The 20,419-nt window shown below is 42.9% G+C and overlaps 1 protein-coding gene across 12 annotated transcripts in view; it reads right to left on the bottom strand.

Annotated features, from left to right (window-relative positions):
* The window catches only part of foxp1b (forkhead box P1b), a 229,434-nt gene that overhangs the window by 29,979 nt on the left and 179,036 nt on the right, over nt 1–20,419 (bottom strand). For 7 of the 12 annotated variants that reach the window (XM_046342800.1, XM_046342792.1, XM_046342801.1 and 4 more), the window contains 4 exons: nt 10,687–10,824; nt 10,375–10,464; nt 5,956–6,106; nt 64–253 (listed from right to left, as the gene is read on the bottom strand). In XM_046342800.1, the coding sequence (XP_046198756.1) occupies nt 64–253; nt 5,956–6,106; nt 10,375–10,464; nt 10,687–10,824 (569 nt within the window). Of the gene's footprint in view, nt 1–63; nt 254–5,955; nt 6,107–10,374; nt 10,465–10,686; nt 10,825–19,351; nt 19,611–20,419 lie in introns of those variants that run through there. The other 5 variants (XM_046342805.1, XM_046342793.1, XM_046342804.1 and 2 more) reach the window with 4 other exon arrangements.

Here is a 20,419-nt window from a genome sequence, read left to right on the forward strand (position 1 = left end):
GTGCCCAGCATGTTCCACGGAAGCTGTTAGCTCGGCTGGAAGGGGGGGGGGAGAAAGACTCACCCTTCTCTCTTCAGAGAGTGGCTCATGTACTGTCCGTTGGTGGAGGCGTGTTGGTTGAGGAGGGGGTTCTTGGGGGGTTGTGGCGAGGACAGGTCCAGGCCGCGGTGGCTGCTGTTGTTGCTGCTGCTGTTCTCTTCCTTCACGTTCGTCACCTCCTTCCACAGCTGCTGAAGCTCCGCTGGAATCATGCCTGAAACAAACAAATTGGATAACTAAATCAATTAGCAGCTAATCCAACTCTCTTCATCACATAATTAAATCAAAGGGTCTGTAAACAAAGCCAAGTATTAATTAAAAAATATTTCACTACAGGGTAATACACTGAGAGCGCTTGCTCCCCCCCCCTCCCCGCTCTCTCCCTGTGATCTGAAGCGTGTTCGTATACACAAATCCCTGGCATTCACACGCATTTCATGCCCACAGTAAATAATTAACATCCAGACAAGGCATGAAATCTGAATAATCACCATCATTTCCCCAACAAGAGGAGAGGCAGAACACACACAAAAAGTTTACAATAGCAACGTTACAACCAAAACAGCCCACACCACCCCACCTTCTCCAGAAACAGGACCCTGGGGTAATATCCTCAGAAGCGCATTAATGTGCAAAATACTTAAAGCTCAGCACCGCCTCCAACTGACACAGAAGACTTAAACCTCGTTTAACAAGTCAAGCACACTGCATCTCACACAGCAGCCTTAGAAAGAAAGGGGGAAAAAATCCCTTGAAGACAAGACATTCGTGTGTTGGAACACATACACTGAGAGAGCATGTTGTCTCTCCTGCTGACTGACAGCGATCCTTGACACCCTCAGATTGGGGAGCAGGAAGGATAATGCTGTGTCTGTACACCACCTCTAAGAGAACCCAGCCATTGTTCGCACACAATGTATATGTGTATGTGTCTGTATGTACAGTGTCTGTTACCACCGCGCCGGAGAAGCCTGCTTTCATTTGACATAAATGAGGCAAAAGCTGATAAGAAAAAGAAAAAAATCCCCCCCGTGAGGGTATGTTCTCTAGCCATTTATATTGTCATTCCAAAATGTATTTGATTTAACTCATATTTTTTTATGTCATATTGAAAGATCCACTATGGGAATGTGTGCAAATTTGTATTGGGTATTCAGATCTGTCCTTAAATGAGTCACATGTTTAAAACATACTGAAATACCCTTTGGATGTGCTGTGAATTCTACTGGATGTGCAAGACCACTCGTTTAACATTACAATTAATTAAATCCATTCTCAAAATGAGCAATGGCAAATGAAAGATGATTTGCACATGCTTATCTCGGGATGGGTTTATATTCTCCGGATTTCCCCCCTTTTTAATCACTCCCTCTATAGATACCAGAAGTGGCCCTTTCAAGCGCCAGATCGTAATACAAAATGCTTAGCCTTAATTTATTCCTGTTGTGGAAAATAACTGTGAAGTGAAGATCTCAATACGATCAGCAAAAATATTTTTAATTTGATAAGCTACTGAAGATTTTAATTATGCTCGTAATGGAGAACATTGGCCTAATGAGGCGAAGGACTCTGGAGAGACACAGGGACTAAGAACTGTGAAATGAGTCTGATAGGATTGCTGTAAATTCACACTAGATCGTTTGCATATCAAAGAGCAGGAAATGATTGCAGGACAAATCAATAACCTTTCCACGTTCCACAGAGTGTCTTTCCTCATTCAAATATTTTAACACGCTCTCCTATATTCTGCCTGGGCTGTATTCATTCATTCACTCACTCACTCACTCACTCACTCACTCACTCACTCACTCACTCACTCACTCACTCACTCACTCACTCACTCACTCACTCACTCACTCACTCACTCACTCACTCACTCACTCACTCACTCACTCACTCACTCACTCACCCACATTCTTTGTCGTACCTTAATCAAAGGACACAGCCCTGACAGACTAAACATGCCAAAATGTTCCTGTTTGCACAAAAACATGCTAATCCTTCGGTTGTTGCTTCTCACTTGTCTTATTAAGGTCTTGTTGTTGTTTTGATGGTGGGAATGATCCTTGGAGGGAAAGTTTTCCATGATGATGATTTGTCTGGATGGGGAAGGTCACTGGTGGAGTGAGTATCCTGTGCTTCAACAGTGGGAACAATCATTTCCCCCCCACTTGGTGCCCAGTGACAGTGGGCGATGTATTTTTAGCCTGCGTGGCTGACAGGGTGGCCCACTATCCCTCAATTACCAGCCAAGTCCTGGTGACCCCGACACCACTGTTTACTCAGATGAAACAGGTCCCATAGACTCCTCTGATGAGAGGGGTAACGGACTGGGACAAAGCTGTCTCCTTCCTAACGTACCCCCTTATTTCTCTCCCACTCTATCCCCATGTCCTTCTGTTATTAAACTACCATGTCCTCATTGGATCTCTTCAAACCGAGGGTTGTTCATAATGACACCATAAATGACAATAAAATGTAATGCTATGAAAATCTCAAAACAGTATTGTATTCTATGTTTGGACAAACAGCTTTCTATTTTTCCTGAGAAGTTAGCATCTGATTTCTATGGTAAACATAGGAACACTGGATCTCTAAATCCTTTTTTGTATCCCCAGTCCGTCCATTTAAAAAATGCAGGATTGGTTTATCCTCCATTTTCCCATTTTTCAACAATGCTATTCCACTCATTATAGGTTGGAAATACAGACAAGCACTTTAAAAAATGTATGTTGTTGGGACACTTGATTGATCACCGGCCTGGCAACTCAATTTTACCTCTGCAGGTAGCTCTGGCATCCAGACAGGCCGAGCTCTTCAACCTTTTCCTGTCCTTGTACCTCCGTACCCAGGTGACCATGTTCAAGCAAGCAGAAAGTTGATTTAACGTTCATAATGACATCAGTTGCAGGCCATCATCCACAGAATAAAAAATAGCCCCTATCCTCTGGGCTCTTTCAACTCTGCTGTTGCTTTCCACCCAGAGCCAATACCATGGGGGGACGGTGACACCACTATTAGTTTATTGCTCCATCAGGCGGAGACCTCTGGTGCACCCCTGTTTATGTTCCTGTAATCACTGGCCTAGTGATATGCACCCCTTAGGCCTAAAAGATGTTACCTCCTAATGCTGTAGGAACTATTACCAATGTCGCGCTGCTGGCCAAATCAATCACTGACTGGGGGAGCGTATTACCTGCCGCTGTCCCTGATGTGCCGTTGCTGCACTAAGAGCAGCTTCATGCTTCGCCACATTCTTTGCTTTCATATTACCGACAAATTTGTCCTGTCACTGTCCCATTGCCCTCTCTTGGACAACTTAACTGATGTTCTCCAGTGATGAGAGTTCAGTCTGTTACATCGCCGCCTGGGAGGCCACAGGGCCTCAGAATACACTTTAGCCAATCAGGGCAGGCGCAGAGAGGGGCAAGCAGCGATACACACGCACACACACACACACCCTGGTAGCTGCACCTGGGAGAACAGAGCGGAGCGAACATTGCCGTCTCACTCGTGCTCCACAGGTCAAAAGGAGAGGCTTTTGGGGGAAAGAGGGGAGGGCAGCGCTGGATCAAATGTATATTTATGGCAGTTATATCCTCCCCAAACACATTATTGTAATTTATAACAGATACTGTCTGACCGCTTCCAAGACTTTGAACATTAATGTCAAAAGAATTTACCGCGAGAGAAACAAATGAAGGTTCAGATAAAGAGAACAACTGATTGTCATCCAAATAGCACTCTTCAAGCTTCTACTCATTTACTTCCTTCACAGTTTGGTATTAAATGATAACTCAACATAATTCTTCATGTCAATTTGTAATGAAAATGTCTTTATCAACAATTCCAGTAAGGATCAGACAAAACAACACAAATAAAATAAACCATGTTATACATGTTACATTTTTTCAAAGTATAAAAGACACGCCTACAGGGCTGTTCAAATCCTTTTTGTGAAGTGAAGTGTATAATCTCAGATCCCCATGAACGCATATGTGAGAGCACAATACAATTATGATGTCATGAGAGATTGAATTTGTCAAATAATTTGATTTTGACATCTGGATTTTGAATAAAGGGGAATAAGGCTGATCTGTCTGATCATCGCCTCAGTGTATAAAAGTCATCCTAACACATCGCCTCAGTCCAAAAGCATGATCACCTAGGTCCAAACAGAGCAGCAAAACTCATCATTAGTGTTGCAGTGACGCTGACTACTTGCTGAATATTGTAGATGAGATCTTAGCTCCGTAGATCTTGGCTACTGACGCATGAAAGAGTTCATTGACGTGAGAAACAGAAAGGTCATCAATAACTTCAAACATTCAGGCAGAACTTATGTAGAATAGGAAGGGAAACTTAGCCTGATGTTAAGTGTTTTAACAGCTGTCTTCCCATAGAGTTTAACCACCAACGGTTTCCAAGGGCAGCCGAACCAAGTTTCACTCAGTTCAAATATTGAAACGAACCAACTGTGCGGTAAGATTCAATTCCTCATTTCAGTTTGTATAAATAAAAACAAAGAGAAACGATACCGTATTTGTATCTTAAACTGTCATCTGACAAAATAGGCTGAACAAACAAAGAGTGTATGGTTACTGTATCCTGTTTGAGATGGCTTAGAGGTATTTGATGACACCATGCATAAGCAAAGAGTCAACAGGATGTCCAGTAACTGTTGTGCAATTCCATAAAGAACAGCAAGCTGCCATATCGTTAGGGCAATACTTTACTCACAGGGCGTGTGTTTGCCAGATATCCGACACGAGGTCATTCGTAAACGTACACTAAGAGCACATTGGTTGTCCCCGCCTGTGCCTATGGCAATCATCTGCCAGTGGATGAGTGATTCCATACAGTCCAAACAATAACATGACTGAACAAACCCTGTTTTGGTTTGCTTATTACCTAAGCTCCCCCACCCTTCCCATTTTATGGCCTTATCTTGTTATTTCAAAACTGTTTGTCTTAGTGTGGAATGAATAGTCTATGTCATGTTCCAAAACGCTATGAATGAGTCTTTGTCATAGGGCTGCTCCTTAAGAAAATATTAATAAACAAATTAAGAAATAAACTTCCTGGCTTAACAACAAGTATTGACTCACACCACCATAACCTTACAGGAGATTTCACAATAAGAGGTTCAGTAGCAGTTTAGTAACAATGGTTCCACTAGGTCAACACCCAGTATGATGATGCCATTCTAAGAGAAAAGGTATGAATGGAGAGTCAAGAGACAGGAGAGGGGGAACCTATACACCATGACAGTCACACGGGAGGAACACAAGGGGGGTAGGTGGGAAACACTTCTAAAGAAAGTTGTATACTGAGAGTTGTTTTCAACATAGTTAATCAGCTTCTACCCCCCAAGCCATAAGACTGCTGAGAAATTAATCAAAGGGCCACCGGACTATTACATTGACACCCCTCCCCTTTGTTTTTGCACTGCTGCTACTCGCTGTTTGTTATCTATGCAGTCACTTTACCCCTACCTAGATGTACAAACTACCTCAACTAACCTGTACCTCCATACACTGACTCAGTACAGGTACCTACTGTATATAGCCTCGTAATTGTTATGTTATTGTGTTACTTTGAATTATTATTATTATTATTTTTTACATTAGTACATTTTACTTTAGTTAATATTTAATAGTGAATGTTTTTTTAACTTATTGAACTGCACTGTTGGGCTTGTAAGTAAGGTCTACACTTGTATTCGGCACACGTGACAAATAAAGTTTGATTTGATACTGTAGTCAAGGCAGATGTAGTATAATATTTAATTGGAGTAAAGTGAGTCTAGGGTATTTTAGCATTTGTGTGTTTGTGGGGGAGACTGTGGAGGGGCAGGTGTAATCCCCTGTGTGAAGGTGTGCTGTACAGTACAGTACAGTAGAGTAGAGCACTGACCCTGAGTGAGCGAGTGCAGGGGCAAGGTGGTCTGTCCAGGCTGGATGGTGAGCAGGCCTTGTCTCTGGAGGTTGAGCAGGTGCTGCTGCTGGAGCTGTTGGACCTGCATGAGCTGCTGCTGGAAGGCCAAACGCTGGGCCTGCTGCTGCTGCTGAGGAATACACACACACACACACAAACACACACAGAGACACACCATCAGCAAACACACAAACAGGACATGCATGCCCCAGAGCAAACAAAAAGTACATTATTTTCATACTGTTTTGGACTGTACATATTGATTGAACACAGAAGCATGCAAATTCTAGTGTGTGTTCAAATATAGGGTAGGCATATGATCCAGTGGACAAACACATGCTGATCATATAGGGCATCCTGTATGTCTGAACAGTTGTGTGCTTTTACACACATTATGTTCTCTCAAACAGGATACAGTATGTTTGCTCACACGAAAATACACACCTTCTCTCAAACACACACGCACGCACAGCCAATCGAACCACCACATACACACTCACACATTCAACACACTATGTAGGTTTGCCTGTGCACACTTTAGACAGGTACAGTATGCATCCCTCTCTCTTTTAATTAACGAGGAGTCAGGAGGCAAATGACAAACAATGAAACAACATAGTTAATCATTCATAATAAGAGCCACAGGATTTTAATTACACCCATTCATAATTCAGCAAACAACGTGTGACTAAATCAAAGTGTTTAATAGCCACACCAGCTAGTCTCACAACTCTCTCAGGCGCGGCACTGAGCTTGAGGAGGGGTTTCTTCCCCCCCAGTGCAGCAAGTTGATTTGAATCATAGAGCGAGTGAAGAACATCTTGTTCATCTTACAGGACTATGACTACATATAACATTCTGGGAAAGCCAGAGACTCTTTTTCCTCGGTCTAGAAAGTGAAAGGTGTAAAGGGAGGGAGAGAGAGAGAGAGAGAGAGAGAGAGAGAGAGAGAGGGGGGGGAGTAGAGAGAAAGAGAAAAAGAGAGAGAGAAAGAGAGAAAAAGAGAGAGAAAAAGAGAAAAGGAGAGAAATAGAGAAAAAGAGAGAGAGAAAGAAAGAGAGAAAAAGAGAGAGAAAGAGAGAAAAAGAGAGAAAAAGAGAGAAAAAGAGAGAGAAAGAGAGAAAAAGAGAGAAAAAGAGAGAAAAGAGAGAAAAAGAGAGAAAAAGAGAGAAAAAGAGAGAAAAAGAGAGAAAAGAGAAAAAGAGAAAAAAGAGAGAAAAAGAGAGAAAAAGAGAGAAAAGAGAGAAAAAAGAGAGAAAAAGAGAGAAAGAGAGAAATAGAGAAAAGAAAAAGAGAGAAAAAGAGAAAAAGAGAGAAAGAGAGAAAAAGAGAGAAAAAGAGAGAAAGAGAGAAAAAGAGAGAAAAAGAGAGAAAAAGAGAAAAAGAGAGAAAAGAGAGAAAGAGAGAAAAAGAGAGAAAAAAGAGAAAAAGAGAGAAAAAGAGAGAAAAAGAGAAAAAAAGAGAGAAAAAGAGAGAGAAAGAGAGAGAAAGAGAGAAAAAGAGAGAAAAAAGAGAGAAAGAGAGAAAAAGAGAGAAAAAGAGAAAAAGAGAGAAAAAGAGAAAAAAAGAGAGAAAAAGAGAGAAAGAGAGAAAAAGAGAGAAAAAAGAGAAAAAGAGAGAAAAAGAGAGAAAAAGAGAAAAAGAGAGAAAAAGAGAGAAAGAGAAAAAGAGAGAAAAAGAGAGAAAAAGAGAGATGTGGTATAGTGTAGAACAATAAAAAGAAGGAAATGATCTAATATCCCTAATCTTCATTGAATCAAAACAAATGGGGAGATGTTTAGATAACAGAGGGGAGAGACTGGACATTTAACCCTACCATTAACCCCAGGCTCAGCTTCACCATCAAAATATGGATTATTATTCCTTAAACAACAACTGGAGATAACGATCAATCAAGACAAAGCTCACCTTGTTATTTTTTCTCTGACAGATAAGGACAGCCAAACAAAATAAGCCTGGGAGAGGGCAGGATATTAGGCTGTATATGAGTATACAAGGCCAATTGTCAAGGGGGGGGGGGGGCATTAAAAGCCAACCCGGGCTGCCAAGCTGTGTACCACACCCTGTTACCAAACACAGGATACACCACTTTGTTTACGTCTCACAATTGAGCGCATACAAAAAAAGGTCTCGGTGCAACGCTGCTGTCAGGTCACCGGCCTGCGACTCAGAAACCGCTGAAATAAGCCCCCCCCCCCCCCCGTCCTGGTTTGCCTGGCAAAGGTCTGCCGGGCTTCCTTTCCCCTCCCCTCGTCTCCCCACGCCCAGACTCTGCTCCACAGCTCAGTAAAAATAAAGGTCTGAACACACACACACAGTACTGTACACTACACTGGTCTGACGTGGAGAGGCCTTCTCATTACGTTAGTCTGATCAGGGTTATGTCGTGTCATATTCATAGACTACCACTTAAGCATGGGCTAGGTGAGAGGGTGTATTCATGAACACCTATTTCTATGGTTTATGTTCTAACCTATACGGAGCATATTTGATAAAGAGCTCACTGAGGTTTCAGTGTAATTAATTAGTGATTCAGCTGGCGTGTGATTCTTCCCATCTTCCCTTTTTTGTTTGTTTTTTATGGTGTTCCTTTTTCAGTACAGTGTCAGACGTTTCTTGTGTCTTCAATAGGACTCTTCTCTGCACTGTAGCTCCCGTCTGTCTGACAGCATAAGACAAAGATGCTAATGGTACTACGGGGGCGGGAGTTCACAGAGAACAATGTCTTTCATCAGTGCCCTAAATAAATATAGGGTGGCTTTTAAAAAATGGGAGAAATTAAATGAATTTAACTTGCGCCCCATCAGATTTCTTTCTTGTGGTCTCATCAGCTGACAGCAGCTCCTGTGCTCTCCCAGCATGCAGACACATTAAAACCCCCAGCTCAATAGACCAAACAAGAGGTTAACAAGAAGTGGCACGAGGGAGAGAAAAATACAGGCCCTGACAATTGATACAGAGTGGCAGTGGCAGCTCTTTATTGTCAAGCTTCAAATATAAAGTTAAAGATCTTTGAAAAACTAAATTTTGATGTCTTTAAAATAAAAGAGGCACAAAGCAACAACAGGGGGTTATTGTCTGCTAGCCACGGGGGAGTCGCGGCGCAATTCTTATTCTGTGTTTTGATGGCTGCAGCAGCCAGAAATGTGATTGGTGGGGGGGGCTACACATCGGAGAGCCTCTCGAGGCTGCATCCATTTCCTGTGATCATACATAACATGCTTCAAAAGTAAAAAAATAAATAAAATTTAGGCTCCTTTCAGCTGATCAATTGCACCTCCTTCTGACTAGCACCCCCTCCCTCTCCACCACCCCAGTTTGAGTCATGTGTACATCAGATGCGACTTGGTGACAGGCCCTATCTGAGGCCGAGGAGCTCTGCTGTCACGTTGATTTATGGGAGCATCACACCACAACTTGTCCAAACTGAAGCCTGCAGTTCATTAATTAGAGAGCTGGGACTTTGAAGTCGGTAGCTCAGACAGTGTGTGTGTGTGTGTGTGTGTGTGTGTGTGTGTGTGTGTGTGTGTGTGTGTGTGTGTGTGTGTGTGTGTGTGTGTGTGTGTGTGTGTGTGTGTGTGTGTGTGTGTGTGTGTGTGTGTTCATTCACGTTTGCGCGCAAGCGTGCGTGTGTTTTTGATATTTGGCTTAATTTAGATCCTTTTTCCTTACCCTCCCCAAACGTGGCTCTCAGACGGGAAGAGAGAGAAAATTCCTTGATTGTCTTTGAATTTCTTTTGACCGCACAATAATCATTCTTTTGTCCAGAGTGATGCCTGTATCTGCGAGTCATTAACACGCATTGAGCCACCGCTGATGAGCCAGGGGGGGGGGGAAAGAGAGCGTGGGGAACAAGGCTGGGAGCGGTCCCCTGCACTGATATCACACAATTACCTGCATTCTCCCATCGCTGTTTCCATGCTAATTACCGAGGAAGCTTTTCCGATTCATAGGCCCTTTCTTTTCCCCTTCCTTTTGATTATTGGCTACAAGGGGTCTCATATGAAGGGCAAACTTTGTTGTAGGACACTTGTTTACTCGAGAGAAAAGAAGAACATTTAAAAAACTGCACAAACATTACTTTCACTGCCTGAGCAGCAATATGAGCCCCAGTCCCTGGGGAGAGGAATCATCACTATTCTTAATTTATAAAGTTATTACTGGTATTGACCCTGAGAGCCTGACATGCTAATCAGAAGCACAAGTGATTGTTTTTTCTGTATCTCTTCTTCTGCTGAAAAACCACAGCCTCTGAACAAATGGCGAGAGGGAGAGAGCAAATGCCTTCCGTGCTCTGCACTTTTCTGAGGCTCTTACTGCCCGGGGCACCATGTGAGTTGAGTAAGGCGGCGGCGTGCGGTGGTGCTGATGGTGATGATGTCCGCGTAGTGAGCCTACCTCTTTACTCTGCGTGCCCGCATGCTGCTGCTGGAGGAGCTGGAGGTGGAGCTGTTCCTGCTGCTTCTTGTAGAACTCTTGGAGTTGCTGCTGAAAAAGACATGGGAGCTACGTCTGAGTGAGAGCTCGCCAACCAATCACACCATCAGGCCCACTGCTAAACTCAGCAGTTGGCCCGTGGGATACTTGATACAGCCTCATGTTCAGAGGGAATGCTAGCGCCCTGTCGATCTTTCCCTTTTATATTGGTAGTTGGTGTGGGGATGTTGATGTGTTCTATGTACTGTGTGTGTGTGTGTCCTATGCGTTCACCTGTTGTAACATGAGTGCCTGCTGCTGTTGCAGGAGCACCTGGAGCTGCTGAGGGCTCAGCACCTGCTGCTGGAGGATCTGCTGCATCCGCTGGGGAGTTATTACCTGGGGTGTCATCATAGCCACTGAGACTGGAACCTATAAGAGATACACAGAGGAGACATTAAGGACAGATCAGTCACTAACCTGGTCTATGAGAGAGAGAGTGGTACAGCAAAAGACAGACATGGCCAGGAAACATGCTTTATAGGATTAGATGAATACACTCAAAGAAAGGGAACTGTCTAAACCCTGCCTATTGCTACAATTACAATTCTTAAATACTGCTAACCTTATGCCTAAGCATAAACGTAAATGAAATGTTCTCATTTTTATGATATAGCCATTTTGACTTTGTGGCTATGGTAACTAGGGACAACCAGCAGAGATGGTAAAGACTAAAGCAGGTCAACCAGACTAATTGTCAGGGGCTAGACACACTGCAACAGCTACTCAAAAGAGACAGCTAAGGATAGCCCAGCCTCTCAACCCCTCTGGTCTGTACTGGATAAATCACCAGGAGTGTCATCGCAGCTAGAGACGCTACACCCCCAGAGCTGTAATGACACGAGACAGCCAGGCCTGCAGTAAGCCTGTGGAGAATCTACTACAGGCTCCGACCTTGAGCAACAACAGCCCTCTCCAGAAACACACACCTAGCGCACACAAGGCTGTCCCAACGTTTGATTGCTTCTGTTTTGATGCTTTCTCAAGCTGATCATTTGAGGTGATCTGCAAACAGCAGAACATGCAAAGATAGGCCACCCACTGTAGGCTACAATACATATCTTTGTACACATGAGAGCATTTCATTAGAATATTGTCAACAGCAATTTATCTAACGTACAAATAAAACGCTGGCACCGTGCCTCGAGGAGGGCTCACCCTGACACAGGCCCTTAACTAACTCCAACAAAAAGGTGTGAGTGGATGACTCTTCAAAACAAGTGATTTGTTATGACAATGAGTGAGCCCCACAGTTGTCAGGCTGCCTTAATTGCTCCGGCGGCAATGTGACTTCCCAGAGTGTCTGGATGCTGCCACTCATTGCTATGATGTGCGATACCATTAAAAGCCCCTTTCGCTGACATTTTAGTGACAAACAGCTACCGAGATATATTTGATAGCGTCTCACATTTGCAACTGTTAACATGCCGCGGTGTGTGTGTGTGTGTGTGTGTGTGTGTGTGTGTGTGTGTGTGTGTGTGTGTGTGTGTGTGTGTGTGGTAAAACTGCGCTCTGCGTCTCTGAGGCTAATGTCGCCCGGCTGATAGAGCGGACATTAGGGGTGACAGTCTGTCTTCGCCAAGGTTACCCAAATTGTACCGCGTCCTCATTGCTAATGACGGCCCTTTTGAATTTTTCATGCATCTCTGAATGTAACGTAGCTGTTTAGAATCTATCTAGCAGGTGGGGTGTTCTCTGACACCTGCTGCATGCATATCACCGTATTCCTTTTCCAAATTGGAACGTAAAACAAAACCAAAACGGGTCATAATGAGCAGCTTGTACTCCCACGGCGCTGGAAAGGGCAATAGTGTTAAACAGGACGCTGTGGCGCTGACGCTGATGCTCTCTGTAAACTTCATCGAGGAGGTGCTCCGCGCTGCGTTACGCGATTAGAGTCGTTTGGTCCTCCTGTAGGGGAAACTCGAGGAGGTTTTGCTCCCCCCAAGACCCAAAGCACTTAACATCTCTCATTTTCAATGCGAATCGGTGAGAGGATGAAAATGCTATATTAATTCCTCCCGTATTACGTCTTAATATGCAGTTCGGCTTGACTTTTTTCATATGGCTTGTCCTGTCATTTGCATAGCCAAGGCTCCCGCTCCTAATTTCACAGTCATTATACACTGATGTCCTTTTTTCTCAGCATCACTAATTTTGATGAACTATTTTGAAGGTCAACCAGGCAGCGTGTCTCGCTACAGTATAAGCCCTCTACGTGATGTGATAGATATAGGCCTGCCGTAAAACAAAAAATCTTTAAAAAAAAAGCCTCAGCACCACTGACAATTACCTCACACACCAAGGATAAATAATAATGGCTCTTCTTTGATGTTTTATATTAAATTACATGAGGGAAACGATCTACTTTAGATTTGACATGCTCTACTTTACGGGCAGTAAACGTAGCCAGGGTTATTTTCACATGTATTTAACCATTTTTATTATGCATCTTCAATAGTACATGTTTTATAGAGTCTAACATAGAGATCCAGTGTAGAGAAATAGAATTAACACAATATTTTAAACACTTTCACACTTAACTGACAATTCCATTACAAATTGCATTGGAATTTCATTCAATTAATTTCATTTTTTTTTTTTTTTTTTTAACACCTTGAGCAGCACATCCTCTGGTTCAGGAAGCTTCACACCTCTCCCTGTCATGATTGCGGGGTCTGGTTCACTGTAACTACTGCTAGACACCCAGAGACGGCAGGCAGAGCCCCGGCAAGAGGCTATTACAGCTAACATTTTATTACCCATTACTACTGAGGTCATTAGCAGCGAGAGGGATTGTACGGTTCTTAACCTATTGATCATTGTAACTACTACCATTTAATCCTGTGTTGAATGAGTGAAAATCTGCCTAAGACAGGCGGCTATTGAGGGGAAGGGCGGGAGGGAGCACTTTAAGTGAAAAATATGGCCCTGGCTGGTGTATCATGCCTATTTAACACAAACACAGGACGCCAGTCTCCATTTAGAACACTCTCCATATGGCACACTCCCTTATCTCTGGTTAACATCAGGACTCCAGATGATTCAAAGAAATATATGTACATATAAAGAGAGTCTGAGGGACAATTCTCAGTCGGTCTGGTTAATTCAAAGAGGATAGGAGGGTTTATAGGAGAGTTTCTTTGAGCAGCTACTTGAACACCAATATGCGGGTGTGAAAAAGAGGACATTCTGGGCATGCCAGAAATAGATTACGTTTATGGATTTCAGTAAGGTGTGGCTCTCTGCAGGTGCCTCGCATTCTCACACAGCTGCAGAGTGAATGTAGGCAATACACCAGTGCAGGCCTGCTGGCTAACACACACACACATGCGCGCACACACATGCATGCGCATGCGCACACACACACACACACACACACACACACACACACACACACACACACACACACACACACACACACACACACACACACACACACACACACACACACACACACACACACACACACACACACACGCACACGCACACGCACACGCACACGCACAAAAACTGAAACATGCACACAAAGGCAATTAAAGTCCATATAGCATGTGAACTCACACATATAGTTAAACATGCAGTCTGAAATCTTTAGCACAACAAATTCGTAACATTGTACAAATTGGATTCATAACATATCACATGAATTGCCCCTCCAAAAAACACGTGATTTATTGGCAGGACGTAACATATCATAGGAAATAGATGACACAGAACACAATTGAAAGGCATAGTACACAGGGACCAATCATGAGTACCACCTTTCCATTGAATGGCTGAAATTATACAAAAGTTCTGGAGCATCACTTCATACAATATGTAACTACAATAATGTTAATAAAAAAATACTAAGACTATTAAAAAATATATATATTTTATTTCCTGCTTTCAAAGATGCAAACGGTGACAGTTTAAATTGTTACATATGCCACTGTCCAATGCAAACACAGCAGTAATATGGCTCCCTTACATCTCTGTCATCATTATCATGACAGTAACTTACAACAGGTGAGCCACATTTCTAAAATATAATCCATTTACAAAAACGTTTCTGAAACGACGCAGTTTTAGTTGTCTAAGGGAGGAGGTCAGTGTAGCAGGCAGCGTCTGACGCCGTGCTGCCTGGAGAACAGAGCAGGAGCGTGTTCAGAGTGAAGGGAAGGCACAGCACAGAGTGATGGGAGCCTATGCTCTGGTTAAGACTGACTCCTTCAAAAGACACTAAAGCCAACTTCTCTTTGTGCGCCACCGTCGAGAACAAGCACAGAAATGATATTCTAATGAGGAAATATTGGCCACACATCTGACGATGTCGGAAATTCACACTTAATGAAGACGCTCTCCAACCAGCGTTATCCCCAGAAGGCAAAGGTCAAAGTGTGGTGAGAGAGAGAGAGAGAGAGAGAGAGAGAGAGAGAGAGAGAGAGAGAGAGAGAGAGAGAGAGAGAGAGAGAGAGAGAGAGAGAGAGAGAGAAAGAAGCAGATCCAGGCGTAAGGCTAGCCACCCTCCCCCACCTGGTGATACAGGGGCAATTAAGGAGAATAGAAAGAGGGAAAAGAGGCCAACTTCAATGAGACCATGGCTGATATTAAACTGGCCATGAAGGAACAGGTTAGATGAAAAGGATAAAAAACAAATCTAACTTTTATATCTTGCTCCCTGGTGTCATCTTGTTTTGTAAGGACATCAAATAGAATGTAGAAGTAGAAAGTAACAAGCCCTTGAGAAATCAGAGAACCCAGCCTGTTTGATGCTGTTGGTTTACCTTGTCCTGAGACATTGTAAAAGTAACGGCGCTCCGTCTTGAATAGCATATAATCTCGAGCATGAAAATGTCTCCGAAATGAGGATTTCATTGCATTGAAGTGATGCATGAACATAATTAGTCCACGACAAGATCGGAATGACACATTTTTTTCATGACTCGTTTAGGTTTATTGAAATATTGAAGGTGGGTAGCGGTATGGAGAATATGTCAAGCATATTTTCTCTGCTGGGAAAAAAGGGTCAATGAAAGAATATCTGTTTCTTACATTGTATTTATGGTGTATTTTTGTTTGTGTGTATTACTTTTATCTATCTATATATATGTATATATATAAATATAATTTTGTATTATTAAACAATAACCAATGTATGAAGTCCCAGACTACATGCATGATGATGAACCCAAGGCAATAGAGCTACCCATCCTGGTTCAGTTAAGAACTACCTAATTCTTCTCTGTCATCCAAATTCAAGCTGCTTTAAAAAATGTTTACAGTTCAGATAAACAGGATAATCACAGTCACATATTCTCCCCATTTGCTATTTCTATTCTGCGAGGGGATCGAAACGATACGCAGCAACTGTAAAAACAAAACTCAAGATTGCATTTTAATTCACTTTTAAACCACAAACAAACACGTTTTCGGCAAAGCTGGGCCAGCGTTCCGTAAAACAAACAAACGATTCAGAGAAGTGAGCGAGCCTCTCACCCCGACTATAACAGCTGAGCTGCGTGGTGTCGGCCCTTTCCCACACTCAGGGAGGCCTCCACTGCAGGTGCCCACTGCCGAGCACAGAGCAGAGGGCATGGTTCCCACCCTGACACACACACTATACACCGTCTCAGGAATTGAGAGGAACAGAGAGTATGCGTAATGTCTCTGCTATTCAAACAGTCATCACACAGCTAAATATGATCACCGGGGGCCATCTCCTGTAGTTGGCTGTAGTAAGAATATATTACTTAATTAGAGGATGATTTCTTTCAGTGTATTCATGTTCCACTGTATTCACTGATAGAGATACATCTGTAGTGCACAAAAATGATGTGCACTAAAATGATGTGATATAACACAAATTATGACACTACACCTGTGTACAATTGTGCAAGTTATGCTTTGAAGTGAGTGACTTCTATACTAAAAATTCCAAACACTGAAATCCAGCAAAGTTTATCACAAAACGTATTAATTTTTTAAATGAGGGTTCCAGTTTCCACTTTCACTGATAACATCTCACACGTTCTGACATTTTTAGCCACACCCCCATATGTAGATTTTCAGGCACTTTACCAGGCAAGTTTGAGACAAGTTACAAAAGTAAAATATGCAATGACAACTCTACTGCCTACAATAGCACCATTCACCATCCCATTCACCTTGTCGTAGACCTGGCGCGTGCGTCCCCACCCAACACCAGAACCCCCCCTTCTGCTCTCTTCCTGCGTCCCTCTCTGTGCGTGATTTATGGTTTACCAGCTCAGCACCGTTACGCAACACTGCGTGCCTTCAGATGCATTATTTGAGTCAGTTGAGATTTAATTAAGATCACAGCCTTTAAAATCCCCTTCAAATGAAAATGTACCCAAAGACAATGCCTGACATCCTCATGCAGATTGTTTCCATACTCTGCACACCAGCAACGCAAACCTAATCCTTGTTTCCATGGCGGCAGACAAGGGGCCACAAATTGTGTTGCTTTTTTTTTTATTTTTACGCCGGCTTGTGTTGTCCTCGTCTTTTGTGAGTCAGAAAAACCATGTGGCCAATTAATAATAATAAAAGGGGAGAAGTCAGCAGCTGGCTTACAGTATGTGTGAAAGCCTTCTAGAGATAAATCGAGATCCAACACGTATGCTTATATCTGGGTACTGCCTACTGAATTATTCCACGACTACATTGACAAATAAAGCATTTATTTTGTTCTTTGAGGAGCCCAGCAGCAATCAACACAGTGTCACATAATACGTTCTAGTCGTGCAGGACAATTGGCTAGTTATACTTTTCTTGACACCCATCACTGTCTATACACCATACAAAACACACTGTTAACTGACTATCTCTACCCATGAAATACATAACATCTTGACTTCATTCGTCTCTCTGAAATAGAGGCACGCTTTGAACGAGCGTGCTGAGCAGTAATGCACCTTGAAACTGAACAAAAGCTCTTTTCAAGTCAAAACGTTCCTCAATATCCAGTCAGCGGCAACAGCAGAGAGCAGCTGGTGGTTTTCTATATCACCGCTGAACTATTCCCCCTCACTCACTTCACACTGCAAAGCAGTGGCCAGTCCTGTAAAGGATATCCCAGAGCGCTGTGGGCTCTCTCTGCACCCCCCTCCTCCCCCTCTCTGGGTACAGGGTAATATCTGGTTGCCTACAGTATGTCATGGTTTAGAAATGACAGGTGCTGGCAGCCTCTCTCCTTGACAGGCCACTGGACAAATAGCGGCCCTGCCTGAAAGGGCTAATGCACTACTAATGAACAATAAATCAACTTTGATTACAAACTGTCAACCTAATCAGCTCGCACTCCAGCTCTCCCAAAATGCAGCCCCAGCCCGGCCAGTGCAGCTGCACAGCATTACGGTGCACACTGGCTGTTTAGACTTCACTTTCCTCACATCTAATGTGTACCCCCATCGGCCCCTCTCTGCTAGACACCTTCAGCCACCCTGCACTCTACCACCATGACACACGATGCTGCTGAAAACTCCCTCCCAACGCCAGGGCTCCTCAGACACAGTCTGGTGCTCAGTACAAACATGGCAGAGGGGGTAGAGGGTGAAAACACTAGCCTTAAAAGTGAGGAAAATGGGAGTCTTTTCAAAGCATGCATTAATATATTAATTGAAAATGTCATTTTGGAAGACTCTGGAGGCTCTCACATCATTAAAAGTTAAACCAGCACCACAAAGTCAATAACTGTCTTCAGTCTAATACCTAAGGGGTGTTTTGTGGGGTTCAAATGTACCACCAGGGAAATAGGGGGAAGTTGGTGTAGAGAGGTTCAACTTCACCACTCATTTCTATTCCCCACCCCCCTATACAACACACACGCGTGGGCACACGCACACAAAACACTTTTCAGGAAAACTGTCGCTGCTGACATTTACAATGATTGAGTCGGGCTAAAATGGTTACGTAGTGACGACGTCAAATGTAGAGTTATGCCTCCCTCTCCCTTAATTTCAAGTGACAGAGTGAGGAGAGGATCAACCCCCCCCCCACCCCCATCACCTCCCTCTCTTGACAGGAACACTGTCGATAGCCCGGAGAGAGAGCCAAGTCTGAGCGGCACACACAGCTCACAAACACACACAGCTCACAAACACACACAGCTCACAAACACACACTGCTCAAAAAACACACAAACTGTGAATATCTCTTGTAACACTTTTACACTAAACAACAATAGCAAGCGCTAGTGAAGCTGAGGGCTACATGTACCTACTACACACAGATGTATAATATACTAAATACTAATATGTGATAAACAACTTCAAGTCTAAAATAGAAACATGCCACACTGCTTTTCCTAGAACTTTCCATATTTCAACAACACATACTGAAGTACCAGATCCTGACATTCAGGTTAGTACAGCGTCAGGACTGTAAACAAAACCAACACAACTGGGATATTTACTACAGAATACAGTATCTAAACTGGCATAGGAGTAACTTCATGTGAAGTGAAAGTTAATGTAAAGCGTTAACTTCATGTAAAGTGTAACTAAATACACAAACAAATAAACCAAACACTTATACATGTTTCATTTGTTGAAGCAAATTTCAGCAAAAGGAAAATCTCAATCTCTGAATGACATCAGCAACTAACAGCAGGTAAACACATATCTTTAAAAACACAGCTTCTCCCCACAAATCACACATGCCTGTAGTGTAACAGCCTTCGGGGCAAGCCAGTACTCTGTCCCTACCTACGGAACACACTAAAACCTGGATCTGTTCTCCCCTTAAACAAACTGCATGATAAAATGAACCAATTACAATGATAGAACAACAACAGATAGACAAAAGCCCTCTTTTCTTTTCCCTGGACAAATTAAATTGTCAAGTTTTACACAAGAAAGCTGGCAAAATTGCAGAATCAATCATATTGACAAACCTGACAAACTCCATTTAGCTGGCAGGGTAAACAGAGAGCTGGGCCGTGCAGTGTGGAGTGGAGCGGAGCACGATGGAGAGAGAGAATGAGAGGCAGGAAGGCAGGCAAAGAGGCAGGCGGACACTGCTGTGCTGTGTCGTCTCCAGCCTTCCTCGGGATACAGACAGATTGCACGCACAAGGTTGCTCCCTGGCTGACAAGATAAAAAAAACTATCCAATCAACCACGCCCTTCTCCACCAATCACAACCAGCCCCCTAAACATAATCAATTCAAATGGCCTACACAATAGGGAGCCTAAGGCCGAGCTTGCAGGTGAAACCATGCCTTTGTGTGGGGCCCCTTTAAATAAAAGCCACAGTTGACGGCTGTTAACCCTTTGACCCATGCTGAAACTCCGGCCGCGCTATTGAAACAATGGACGTCCAAAAGAAAAGAGGCCCTTTAATTAAACAACAGATAAGTACACACAGCTGAAAGAAAGAATCTAGCCTGCTTTGAGACGCTTTATTGTTCTGGTAAATGGAATTGTTTACAGCACCAGGACAAAGGGACAAACTCATTTTATATTTGGACAACAAACAAACAGCCAACAAACAATTGAGATGCTTTGTTGTTTATTTAAAAAAATAAAAATAATTGTGGACAATACCATACACAAACATTTCAGACTAAAGTAAATGCTTTTTATTGTAAATGTGTTGTTTGTTGAATATTTTTGTTTCGTTTTTTAAAGTTTGTGTGTACTTAGTAAGAAATTGACCCTGTCACCACTTTCTTATTCCAGGGGATTGAGAAAAAATTGTTGCCCTTTGTGTCTAAATTGTAAACGTAAGCAATAAACTCGATGTACTCTTTGATGACACTACAAACTACTAAAACCACTTGTCCTAATACTTCACTACACAACAGATGGTACTACCTTTGGCAGTATCACTACTACTTAATCATGATAACAAGAATTAGCTGTCATAATATCATCACATGGTTAAACACCCATGTGCACCTAGTATATACAAGATGAAACAGGTGAACAGGACTCTGCCCCCTACTGGATATGTATGAACTG

The sequence above is a fragment of the Oncorhynchus gorbuscha genome, linkage group LG03 (assembly GCF_021184085.1).
Source record: "Oncorhynchus gorbuscha isolate QuinsamMale2020 ecotype Even-year linkage group LG03, OgorEven_v1.0, whole genome shotgun sequence".
Taxonomy (NCBI): Eukaryota; Metazoa; Chordata; class Actinopteri; order Salmoniformes; family Salmonidae; genus Oncorhynchus; species Oncorhynchus gorbuscha.